The following is a 14,478-nucleotide window of genomic DNA, read 5'->3' on the forward strand; positions in this document are numbered from 1 at the left end:
TCATTGTAAAAAGCGTAAGAGCCTTTAATGGTGTTTAATTTACTTGGTTGATTATTCTACAAAAGTATTTTAATATTTAAATTAACTGTTACCCAATATATATACGCAAAAAGATTACAAAAAGCAGAGTTTTAATTATTGAAAAAAAAAATTTGTTCTCTGAAGTAAATCCCAGGCTCCAAATCACTGTAATTTTAAGCAAACCATTCTCATTTAAAATACTTTTTGGTTACTTGTTTAAAGAAAAATTTGAAAATAAATAATTTAAAATAATTTGTCAAGAACTAAAAGGTGAAGTTTCTAAATTAATTTTTCAATGTTTTCAAGTAGAATTAAACTAGCTGAAGAATTTGTTAAAATGAAACAAACAATCTAAAGAAAAAAATAGAAAACAATCTAAAATTATTAAAAATAATTTTAGATTTTTAGAAACAATCTAAAATTATTGAAAAATTAGGGAATACTTATAATACTAGATATGTTTAACAAAGAATCAAAGATGTATCATATGTTACATTTTCAATTTTCATTATGTCACTAAATTACAAAGAACAGTTTATAATAAATAAATATATAAAAAAAAGTAATAATAATAAACACTACAGAAATTAAAACCACATTAAAAACACATAGAACATCGTCTTGAATTTTGAATAAAAAATCAACTGATAGAAAAGCTTCTCTGCGTTATTACTGTGCACTAGTGAAAAAGTTTTTAGCCATAGTGGGTTATTTATGAGACCATACATAGCCCGAGTACAAAAGTGTTTTGCATCTAGTTTTTTCAAAGTATCACAAACATCTTACAAAAGTGAAAGTTTTAATAATCATTTGACTTATTATTCTAACAATCTTGGTGATTCTAACAATCATAAAGCCTTGGCGAATCATAAAGTGGAAAGTCTTGGTCTATCAACTTACCTGAAAATATTAACATCTTTGAAAATCTTTGTAATAAGGGAATCCAACTGTTTCGACCAACGCAAACCCGTTGGTCGAAACAGTTGGATTCCCTTATTACAAGGTTAATCAAAGATCATTATAACAATTTTCTCTACAGATTATAAAAGAACTTTATATCGTATTGGAATTTTCTAATAAAAAAATAAAACAGGTTATATCAACTCTTAAGAATGGAACAGGGAATAAGAATGTTGTAGAACCTGACATTTTTGGCAAACTAAATGAGAATTCATATCTCATGCAGAACCAATATCACATTTTTATTACGCAGAAAAGGTAACAAGTGCTCTTTTAATATTTTTTTAGATTTTGTAATTATTTACTGCAGAGAGAGAGAGAAATCTTTCACAATGATTAAAATCTCCTGAATTATACATATATATATATATATATATATATATAATAATTTTTTTACCACCTACAATTAAATTTTGCAATAAGGAATAAGTATAGATATAGTTAATATAGAATAGATTTACCTACTCTGTATTTTTATGTATATATAAAACTAAATGTCATACTTTGAAATCAATACATAATTAATGATAATTATGTAACTATGGCGTATTATACATTTGCACAAGCTATATTTCACCTGTGTAAACTGTCTTACACAAATATGGAGGTAGGGGCGCACTCCTCCTGACAAAGCCTCTATATAAGTATATATATACATATATATATATATATATATATATATATATATATATATATATATATATATATATATATATATATATATATATATATATATATATATATATATGCTAAGTTTTCTTAGCAAATCTAAAATAATGACTCTCATTTGTTTAAATTAAAGGATCTTTTTTTGAAGTCATAATTAATGTCATTAACGTAAATTGAAAAAATGATAAAAGAGCAAGAAAAATAGAGAATGTAGTAAACTAATAATTCTTGGATGTTTTGATGATTAGTATGGATGTCTTGAATATTAGAATGAAAAATACAGTGTTAAAATTAACTCAAAAAAATCTAACATGGGACATTATATGAATGCGATACATTTAAAAAGTCTGTACCTAGAGGAGAATCCAGATACTTCAGCATTTGGTTTCAACCTCCTAAATTGTATCTTTTGAAAGAAGTTGTACCTAGTTTAGAATTTCAATGAATATTTAGCCTGGATTCGATGACTGGCTGAAAACTAAAATTATTTTTCAGAGAGGTAACAAGGTAGAAGTTAGGATAGAAATAATTCCAATAATTCCAAGGTCGTGTAGTAGAGCATACTCAATATGGAGAACGTCTGTTATCCTCTGTGCTTAATTTTAATGAAAGAAAAATTTAATTTTGACATGTTGCTCTAGAGCAAAATGAAGAACTGATCTATTGTTGAATTGTGTATATTATATATATATATATATATATATATATATATATATATATATATATATATATATATATATATATATATATATATATATATATATATATATATATATATATATATATATATATATTAGTATTGTAAATATCGACTTTATTCTTTTGAATTTTGTTAAAATTGGTTAAAATATTTTTTATTAAACATTATATTTCGACCTTCAAAAGCAAGGGTTGAATTAAGCGATCGCAATATGCAAAATATGGAAAAATATCTGGTTTTCAAAATTTAAGTTTATGCAAAGCCGTGAACTTTGTTTTCGATCGATTGTTTGCGGTTTAGATTCTCGTCTGAGTAAATTCTTGGACGTTTATTTGTTGAAAGAAAATTTTTAAACCAAAAGCAATATATTAATGGTCTATCTGATCAACAGACTTCATGTTTATTACATTTTGAGCTGTATTAAAATATTATTTTTCACAATTTAGAATCTACATAATTTGGTTAATTCTAAAAATGGTTTAATGGTCACAAATGGTTTTTCAGAATATCTAAATGCTTTAGTTTAAAATTAAAACTCCTTTACTAAAAACGTAATAATATATGATATTTTGCCTTTTAACCATTGTTATATACTCATAAAATCTACAAGCTTCATGTTTGCTTAGTAAATGTAGGCTAAATCAAAGGTCGTTAAAGCGAAAAGTTTAAAGCGAAAAGATGATAATTTTAAAAGTGAAAAGGTTATAATTTTCCTACTTTAAGTATATAAAAATATTAAACTCGTTTTTATTAAATTTTTTTCTTATAGTTATTGATTGCTAATAGAAACTTTTTCGCTTTAACGACCCTGAACCAAATCAAAAGCAATAACATATTTATGAGTTAATTCACAAATTAAACGGGTTTCATGTCATTAAAAGTTTATTAAAATCAATTAAATTAAACTAGTAAATCAAAAAAAAATTCTTTTTTCAAATCCATGCTTTATGCAAGCAGAATTCTATTGGGCCTAGAAATTCTTTTTTTGTTATCTTTTGTAGAAGGAAAAATTACTGTTACGTTTTTAAATTTTTTTTTTATTAATTCAGTGTTCTTATGGGGAAATACAAATTAAATTTTTGTTAACTTAATTAACTTTTTTTGGTCAAATTTTTCCATTTCCTTGTATTGTCATCGAAAATGATTAAGTGTGCAAAATTTGAGCAAAATTTGTTGAGAAAAAAGCTTTCAAAAATTGATTTCAAATTTTGTGGCACACAAACATATATATATATATATATATATATATATATATATATATATATATATATATATGTTTGTGTGCCACAAAATTTGAAATTAATTTTTGTAACCTTATATAAAAGTAAACTTATATTAAGCAAGGAAAAAGTAAGCGAAAGATTTTAATGTAAATTTAAGATTTGTAAAAAATATGCGTTTTAAATATTGCAATTTTAATGTAAAAAAGATAGTGATTTTCATAGAGTAAAAAATTTTTAACTTGGACTTCCTGCGCAAAACAATTATTTTCCCTTGAGAGTTTGTATCACTATATAAAAAACTAAAAAAAAGTTAGGCACATTTACTTGCCCCAATTTGAAATAATTAAGTTTTTTGAAAGCTTATATTTATTTTGAGCATTTTGCATCATTTTAAAAAATAATCATTAAAGCGTGACCCAATTAATAATCAAAAACCGAAATAAGTGCGGCTTATTTGTACCTAAGAGAGAAATAAGTGTGGCTTATTTGTACCTAAAAGAGAAATAAGTGTGGCTTATTTGTACCTATGAGAGAAATACAAAGGATTTATTTGTAACCTTGAGAAAATACGAAGGCTTTATTTGTACTTTGGAAAGAAATAAGAAGGGTTTATTTGCACCTCAGAGAAATAAGAAGGGTTTATTTGTAACCTAGAGAAATGGAAAAAACAAAACACAAATCATAGTAATAAATTTTTCAACAAAAAAAGTTTAAAAAAATGAAATAAAGTTAAAAAAAAAAGAAAAAACCTATTAAACCAACATTATTAAAACTATTTCTAAACTATATTCTATATTTATAAACATGTTTTATAAAAGACTAGAAACGAAATAAAATTATTGCGCTTTTTCAAAATTGTTTAAAGTACATCAAAATAAAAAATTTAATAAAATAAAATATTAAAATAAGAAAAAAAACAACATCCAAAACAAGTTATCACTTTCATTGATTTTAAAACATTTAAAAAAAGTCAAAGAAATAATACAAAAATTTCATCAAGAAACAATACAAAAAGTATATATTTCTTCCGCTTTTGATTAATTGCAATCATCTGCTGAGGTTAAAAACTATTTATAGTTTTCAACTGAAAATGCGATGTTCTAACAAATGCATAAGTATAAAACCACATTCAAGCATCGTGTTCTGAAAAAAATATAATAAAAAAATCAAAATTGAGTATTATTTAATGAGTATAATCAACTATTATTCAAACATTTTAAAATAAAGTTTGATTTGGAAGAATTCAGATTAAAATTTAGATATAAACAAATAAAAATGAAATAATAAAAAATGTTGTCAGTTACATGTGATAGTAGTCTATTTTGTTGGAAAAAAAAAACGAAAACTTACTACCAACTCCAGACATAACATCTTCCACATTTTTAACTTTTTTGTACCCGGCCTTACGTCGTGCAGATGAAGGAGCTCCCTCTAGTAGAAAACCTAATATCTAATGAAAAAGAAAAATTAAATAAAATGCGTTAACGTTCATGTTAAACTATAAATAAAAACTTTCATAAATAGTTTTAATCTTAATATATCTTTAACTTAATATATATAAATATATATATATATATATATATATATATATATAAATATATATATACATATATATATGTGTGTATATATATATATATATATATATATATATATATATATATATATATATATATATATATATATATATATATAAAATCTTAATATAAAAGTAAAAATATTTACCTTCGACTTTTTATGATACAAGAAATAACCACCAACAATGATAACAAATGAAACCATAAAAATCAATGGAAAGCTACTAGATGAATCGTAACCAGAATTTACACTAAAAACCAATATTATCTTTACAGCTATGATTGTTATAACGTATGTCAAAACGCAAAATGTTGTATGACTGTTTCTATATTTCTCCTAGCGAATTAATTTTTTAGTTTGTAGCATATAATAACAAAAAAAATCTTTTTATTATTTTAGCATTATAGTTCTACAATTTATGTGAAATCAGTGGACAGACATCCTCTAGATTGAAGAGTATATATTATCAATAAACAGAAAAAGTCATGGTTGTTGGTTCTCGACTGAAGATAACATAAAACACACTAATAGTTACATAATAGTTACTTTTTCTTTATTAAAACAAAATAAGTTTACACAATGCAAAGGTAAATCTAATTTTAACTTTCTAAAATCGTATATTGTAACGATTTTTTCATTTTCATATTTACATCGAATTCTAGTACAAGTTAGTTTGAGCTTATCAACTGAGATTTCAACTTTTAACCTATTATACTTTTGAATAATTTTTTGATCAACTTTTTAATTATATAAAATAATATAAAAAGTTTTGGCTCAATCGGACTATGCTAATCTTTACTTCATTGAGATTGAAACCTTGGGAATAAATCAAAATATTATTTAAAAAACATCGTTTTTTGTTTCACCTTAGAAAAATAATTTGTGTCACATTTTGTTTACTAGGTTGTTCTCTTCAAATTTTGTTCTTCATTATTTAGCTGCAACCAATAGTTTATGAGATATTTACATTTTTACATATGCACATTTGAAAAAGGTTTTATTTTTCTCATAAACACCATTGTAATATTTGTATATTATTGCTAATAATGTAATTAAATTAATTAAATTTAAACTTATGACTGCTTAAACTAGTTAAATTTAAACTATTTAGTTGCTTGAATTCAATTGATTTTTTTAAAACTATTTTTTTTGTGTTTTTTTTTTTTAAAGAACTTAAATAAACTTTATGAAAATCTGAAGAGCAAAGTTCAAGATAGAAAGATTTATTTAATATCTTTATTTCTTGGTATAAATATATTTCATTTGTTAGCCTAGGATTTTATTTTACAAAATAATTTACAAAAAAAGGAAAATGTAATTTAGAAGAGTAATTTATTTATTAAATAATAACAAAAGTTGAAACTTCGGAAAAAAATCATGAATTAAGGAAAACAATTGTCTAAATATTCGTACTTTAACTTAATTATTCTGATGTTTAATTAAAGTTGTATTATATATTTTAGAATAAGAAAAGTTTGAATTTTAAGAAAGCAGTAAAGATGATGAAGTTGTATTGTAGGATAATGTTCAATGCACAGAGGACATTGAACATTATCCTACAATACAACCACAAAATTTGAGGAGAACAACCTTGTGAACAATATGAGACCTGAAAATGTTTCTAGGGTAAACTATTTTTAATTTTACAAACATGTTTCTAGGGTGAACCATTTTTATTTTACAAACAAAAAATAATATTTTTTTAGCAAAATTTTTTAATTTTACAAGACTCCGACCTCAATGAGGCACAAGTTAGCGTTGTTCAATTGAGCTAAAACTTCATGAATGTTTTTTTTTAGTCAGGTGGCACAATTTAAGGGGTTCCCCCATTATAATTTCAAACAGTTTTTGTGACCACCCTAATGTTCTACTGTACTTATGACTATATCAGTTGAAGTTGTACACTATGCTGCGCAGTACATACTTCAACAAAATGTGCAAAATGTTTTTGAAATACAATACAATCAGTCTTTAAATATTACTACCATGATGGCGCACTTCTATAAAACCATTGGGTTTAATTTGATAAAACCATTAGGCCATCTTTAATTTTGTTTATAAAATTAAAAAAAAAGTTTTTTAATTTGTGTTTTTTTCTTTTTCTATTTTAAAACTTGTTATGTGAAACTTTAAATTAAAAAATATTTGAAATTCTGTCTTTTAAATACCTGTTAGAAACTAGGGTGCCTCCCCCTTTACTATAAAATTCTGGGAAGTACCTGTGAATCACAATTATATAAGTTCTATATTTATAAACATGTTTATAAATATAGAACTAAAAGATATCTTTAGACTTAATCCTATGTTTTCTTACTTTTTGACTTTTCCAATATAAAATATACATGAAACATTCTTAGAAACAATAAAGTGAAACAATTATAATAAAACTTTTTCTGGCCATTAATTAATGCAAACTTGAAATAGAATTGTAATTTGTATTAAAATGATTATGATTAACAATAGAGTTATTTACAATATAATTCTTTACAAATAAAAAATAAATAACAATTACCTATTACTTTTTGTTTTTTGTTCAGGATTTAATATTGGCATAATTGTTGCTAATAAAGTATAAACATATTATAAACATATTATAAGCATATATAAGAAATAAACATTTAATAATAATAATAGAAATAGATTAAAATGATTATTAAAGATAGAAATGAATACTAAAATTTATCAAAATCATAGTAAACTAACTAATATTAAGTATATAAAAGGCGTTATTATTACTATTATTACCAACAATGACATCATCAGTAACATTTCATGCACAGTGAATATATATATATATATATATATATATATATATATATATATATATATATATATATATATATATATATATATATATTATAATATATTTTCCATTCTTTCATTTTTAAAGTTCTAACAATAATATTTTTTACCAGATAAAATTTTTTTTTTTTTTACATTCTTGTAACTAATCTTTTTTGGTTGTAGTTTGTACCTGCACAAAACTCCTAGTTAATGTACATACTAAAGCCCTTGCATGGCTATTTTTGTATGTCATTAAATATTTGTATTTGTATGTATGTATATATATATATATATACACTAGTTGATCTGACCCGTAAAAATATGGGTCTTCATAAGTCTATTCCACACTGACCTTTTCTATACTTTTTCCTTATAAATATATCTTAGCTTTCCGGACCCATAAAATGGGTCTTTACCAAACCTACCATTTCTATACTTATCTATTCCACACCAAACATTTCTAAACCTATTATATGTTTAATTCAATATTTTTTTTACATAAAATGATTCATTTTGAAAAATTGCTTTAAGAGTAAAACAATTAACATGTGCACCTTTTCTGTATTCTTAGAGTTTATAAGAGGTTTATAATAGGCTTTGGTTTCTCCTAAATTTATTGTTAGCTCATTGGTTTAGTGCGCTGTCATCAGTGTCGTTTTGGGGGAGTAAAGACCTCCCCTAATAAATTTGGAATATTTTTCAACCTTGCTGTATTTATAGCAATATTTATAGCAAAATTTTTTTTATATCATATATCTATAATAATTATAGCAATATTTACAGCAAAAAATAATAATATAGCAAAAAAGTTTTCTAATTGTTAAAATAAAATTCAAAAGTTTTCTCATTTTTATAGATTTATTATACACAATTGTTCCATATAATGCCGGCAAACTCAACATATGTTCAAGACGTTTACACTTACAGACGTTTGTACCCATCATTATACAAATGTCAGAACTAAGAAGACCTTTGACCATTAAAAACTATAGACTATAAAACGATGAGGGATCGTCTATAAATTAAGCAATGCTAAATCTATTTTAAAAAAAGAAGGAGATCTTTAGTTCTTTTAGGTGGTGATTTTCATTAAACTTAATGAGCTGTTTTTATTTTTTATTTAACTTATGACTCTGCGAGAGAAAACTTTTAATTATTTTTGTTTTGTTTATTAGTGAAATTTAGTGTTGCGCAATTTATAGACAATCCCTAATCTAAAAGTTAAGTCAAAAAATAATGGAGTATAATATTATTTTAATGATTATCTAAATTATGTCGTTGTTGCGCACTCAGTTTAGAATGTTTAACGGGGGCGTGGTAGTATAACTGTAAAACTCTAAATTTCTTTATTATATCAATATTAAATAATTCAAACCTCCAATTGTTTTTAAAAATAAAACGTTTAATAAAATGGTTTAATTTAAATATAAAATTAGAATTTTCAATTATGTTCTTATTAAAAACATACTTTGAAACCCCCTTACTGTTTTAAAAAAAGTTAAGGTTACAGCATGGCAAGTTCAAATCATCAGCTTGCTTTTTTTTTTAATTTCTGTTATTTAAAATGCAAAACAAAACAATGTTATAGTTCAATAGATTTACATTCTATACATAAACATGTTGTGTACTCATTTTTCTGGCACAAACTCAACTTAGTTGTAAAAAAACTTGAAATATAAAACTTGAATAACATAAGTATCTCAATCATGACACATTTGCAACAAATTTCTCCCCATTTTTTGATGTTTTTAGATTTTTTAAAAATCTTTTCGTTTGTTAAAGTGTATAATATCATTACATATGTTTGTATATAATCTCTATAAAACTTCATAAGTATATTGTGTTATAAAAAATCTAAAAAAAAAATCGTCAGTGGTAGGATTTGAACCATGGCTTCTTAGTTCCGAAGTTCTGCGCGTTAACCACTTGGCTATGCCAGCACGTTGACAAACAAAATTTCAAAACTATATAATAATTTTTTTAACAGGAATAAACTCTATAGATCAAAATTAAGGAGAGCTTGATGCAATGCAATTTCAAACTGTAAAACTTGATATATATTTAAATATGTTTTAACATTACATAGTTTGAAGTTTACCTACGTTAGATATTTGCATTCACTTTCTTTCACATTCTTATAAAACAAAGTGCTGCGACTATTTCTCGTTATTACCTCAATTGCAATGGCTGCCAAGAGTTTTGTATCAAACACACTCGAAAGGGCACTACTACTACTACAACTACTACTACTAAGTTCAGCAATATTATATATATATATCGTCGGGGATAGTGCAAATCCGCGTAACTAGCATTGGTTACTATATTTGGATATTAATAATTTTAACACCAAATATCTATTGTTGACATTACAAAAAACATGAACAATACTTTTTGTACTAAAATGAACCCAAAGTCTGTTGAAATAAAAAAATCTGAGGTTATACTGAAATAGGGGACTTAAATACCCTGGCCTTAAATTGTATATTTGTTGTTTATCTATTTTGTGATTATTTCACTTAATATTGATAAATTGCTCACAAATCAAAAACAAGAGTTGTTTCTTATCATACAATCAAAAACAATATTTTTTGATCCATTTATTGAGTACTTTATTTAAGTCGCATACATGATGGAAAAAATAAACTTTAAATCTATAAAAAACTTCAATATATAATTATGGTATAAACTGAAATAATAAAAAAATGCGATGGAAAGCTTTTTTTTATTTTAAGCAAGAATTTAAATAGTAAGAATAATATTAACTATAACTAATTAAAAACTATAACTAGGATTAAAAACTATGGATTAAAAACACATCACAAAAATGCTAGCTTTTGAAAATGACTATTGACTTGTAATAAATGACTTGTAAAATACATTAAGTTTTGAAAAGTATACAGCAGTTTTGAAAATAAAACCAAATGACTAATATTTTCAAATCTAAAATCACTTATGCTGATAAAACACTATGCTGATAAAACATCTTTTCAATTTTATCTGAAAATATTTACAACCACTTATTAAAAAATGCCATCACTTCAAACTACAAATAATTTAACAAAAATAAAAACAAAACAAACATAGAAGTCTTTTAAAAAATAGTCTTTTTAAAAATCATGAAGTTTTCTATAAAATTGACATTAATACAGCTTCCAATTGATTTATTAATTCAAAAAACAATAAAGGTAACTTTGCCAATAACCCAACTGTCAATTTATAGAACCCTGCTAATAAAAAATTTAGGGGAATCATTGAAAATAATATTTTTAAAATTAATACATAATTAAGAAATATCCTACAATTGGTTTAAACTGTGACAGGGTGTACTAAAAAAACAGGCCTACTAATTGCGCAATGGCTATAAAAATGTGGAGCCTGATTTAGTTAGTGGCAAAAGTTACTAAAAATAAGTTGTATTTAAAAAAAAGACCAGAAAAAATATCCAGAAACTGGTTGTTACTCTAGTTATTATTCAGTAAAAGATCCTGAAGATTGCCAAAGTAAGATTAAAGCAATCTTAAGAGACAACAAAATTGTCTCTTGTAATTTGTCATTTCAATAGTTGTCTCTTATATTATCAATATACCACACAAACATTATACTGTAGCTTGTGCAAAACACTTTCCATCCAACTTCCAAGTTATTAAAGTAAAAGGAAGAAAATGACCTTAAGATCCACCAAGCATATTTGAATTAATAGCCAAGAGTTTAGTATCAGCTCCTCCACCAACAATAAAAAGAAAAACAAAAGCTGAAAGCTCTGTAATATCATTTAAAAAAGATGAACTTTCAAAATTCATAAAGCTTGAGTAAATTGATTCATTTCAAAATTTTTGCTATTTGTTATCTTAAGAATGATTTATATCTTAAGAATGATTTAGTTGTTCATTATACTTAATAATAATTATAATTATACTTGTTTAAACAGCTGTCGTATTAAATCAAAAGAGCATGTAATATTTAATAATCTATTATATTAAGGTGTTAGATGTCATGCTGAAGTTAGATGCACTAATACTTTGTTAGTTTAAAATTGTATTAATAAGTTCAAATGCTTTGTAACTTGTCATAAGACATTACATTATTTGATTTCCTTTGAAAATTCAGAAAAGAAAACAACTTTACTTCATCAAGTTGAATACATGAGTAACATGAACTATTGAGCAAAAATTTACTTTTTGATTTTATGCATTTATTGAAGTGTATACCAAGTAATTGGATAAATGGAAAGTCTGTTAAAACTAAGTTTATTTATAGAAGAAAAATATATTAAATGAGATCACATCAAAAAACATCAAAAGTTTAAAAATAAAAAGCCATTTAAAATAAAGTCTATTACATAAATCAAAAGTGTTTAAAAACAAAAACGTAAGCCAAGTTTAGTATGTAATAGACTTTTTATTTGTTTAAAATAAAAAGTCTATTACATACTAAAAAAGCTAGAAATATAATGAATGATAACATAAAAAATTAAATCATGCTCCAAAAAAAGCAAAAGAAAGATTATATTCAAGTAAGAAGTTAATTGATGAATTAAATCTATATCATCTCAAACAAGATCTAATAATCTAATAATTATGAGTTAATAAAATAACAAACAATTTTAAAAAAAAATGTATATTTTTTATAGTATATTAAAAAAACACAACTGAAATGAAGGAATAATACTATATATTGCAAAATGACATCAATTATAAAATCAATTAAAAAAAACCTCTCCTAATCAAATTGTACTAAATTTAACAAATTAAATAATTTCCAAATTCTGGATAAAGCAACTACTGAACTACTTAATCTTGGTCCAAAATTCCATAACAAGTCAAAAAATCCATTACAAGTATCCTTTATATGTTACTAATATTGAAACTTGAGCTTTAGGACAAGAGAGACAAAATAAACAAACACAGGCAGAGAATCTTCGACAAAACAGTTTGAAAATACTAACCATTTCTTTAAAATTAAAATTAAAAGATAATTTTACAAAACAATAATGTTTTTCTTTACAAAACTTAAAAAACATTCACATATAAAGATACATCCGTTTAACAAAGGAATAGGTTTTACTTCATTATACAAAATTGAACCAGAAGGTACATTATTAATTAAGACCCAACACAAACGTTAACTATCAAATTTCAAGAACTTATAAATTAGGAAAACAGCGAAAGTTAGACAATGTTATTTTAAAATGGATCCAACTAAGGAATGTTTAAAGCTCACAAACCCGAAAACTACCCAATGCGTCCGGTTGTTTCCACTATTAAAAACCACCTTATAGAACATCAGAATATCTGGGTAAAATTTTAATTAATTTAAGTAGTTTTATCAATGATGCTAAATAATGGAAGATAGGCCCTTATTGTAATTCAAGTTTCATTTGATGTGGTTAATTTATATCCATCTGTATCAATTGATGAAAAAATTTCTGTTATTGTTAACATTTTGAACAATGATTTTAAGGATTTAAAAACTAGGACTAAATTAACTCTTGTAGATATACACCAATTAATTGAACTTTTATTAAGCAAGTGTTATTTTTTATACGAAAATAAGACCCAAACTTTACCTCATTTAGGTCCAATTGGTTTATTATTGATGGCAGTCATAGCTAAAGCGTTTTTGCAGAGTATTCAAAAAAGAGCAATTAATGTAGACTTTGTTAATTCATTCCAATCAATTGCTTACAAAAGATATGTGAATGATAGCCATGTTCACTTCGATTCAAAAGAAAAACAAGAATTGTTTCTTAAAACATTAAATGAACAAAACCCCTCCATAACATATACTGTTGAACTTGAAAACGGAAGGAAACTTTTATTTATAGATATTTGATATTACAAATAAAATGAGTGGATTTTATAAGCTTCAAGCGCACCATAAGGATGCAATAACCGAATAATTTCCTCATAGATACATTTTTTGAAACCGTTATAACAAAAGTAATGTTATTAAAATAACCAAAAAGTATCTATACCCCAGTTCAAAAAATACTAAATATAAACAATTAGATGAACAGTTAGTTAGACTACCTTGGATACCTGATATTGGTCTAAAACTCCAAAGAGAACTTAGATGTCAGTATATAAATTACACTGAGTTTATTTACTACAAAAAAATCTTAAAATCTCAACATCTGAAACAAGTTGCGTTTTCTTATCTAATAATAAGTATTGAGAAAAACAAGAATAAACTACAACAAATTAATAAAATATCTTTGTCTTATAAAACTATTTGAAACTTGCATAATATATAATGTAATCATTCAGATATGCACAATAATATACAATTAGTATATAAATTTGAAAATGCTTAAGAATTTTATCTCACCATGTTTTGTATCTGCCTTTAATAAACTTTCGTTTTCATCAAACTTTTTATTTAAACCACTTGAATCATCATCATCTGTATCTATATGTGTATGAATATGTAAATAAATAATTAAATAAATAAATATATATATATATAAAATATATTTCACTAATGATTTCTTATGGAGACCTTTTGAGTAGAAAAAGTATTATTTCCATGGACCGGTTACTTATGGAA

General features: G+C 24.3%; 1 protein-coding gene across 16 annotated transcripts in view; it reads right to left on the reverse strand.

Annotated features, from left to right (window-relative positions):
• Positions 1-4,252: 4,252 nt before the first annotated feature.
• LOC136088880 (mucin-22-like) overlaps positions 4,253-14,478 on the reverse strand; it is a 68,930-nt gene continuing 58,704 nt past the window's right edge. For all 16 annotated transcript variants that reach the window (XM_065813920.1, XM_065813914.1, XM_065813921.1 and 13 more), the window contains 5 exons: positions 14,260-14,340; positions 7,661-7,709; positions 5,296-5,398; positions 4,924-5,023; positions 4,253-4,716 (listed from right to left, as the gene is read on the reverse strand). In XM_065813920.1, the coding sequence (XP_065669992.1) occupies positions 4,703-4,716; positions 4,924-5,023; positions 5,296-5,398; positions 7,661-7,709; positions 14,260-14,340 (347 nt within the window). In that variant the 3' untranslated portion in view covers positions 4,253-4,702. The remainder of the gene's footprint in view (positions 4,717-4,923; positions 5,024-5,295; positions 5,399-7,660; positions 7,710-14,259; positions 14,341-14,478) is intronic.

This window comes from Hydra vulgaris, chromosome 12 (assembly GCF_038396675.1).
Source record: "Hydra vulgaris chromosome 12, alternate assembly HydraT2T_AEP".
NCBI lineage: Eukaryota > Metazoa > Cnidaria > Hydrozoa > Anthoathecata > Hydridae > Hydra > Hydra vulgaris.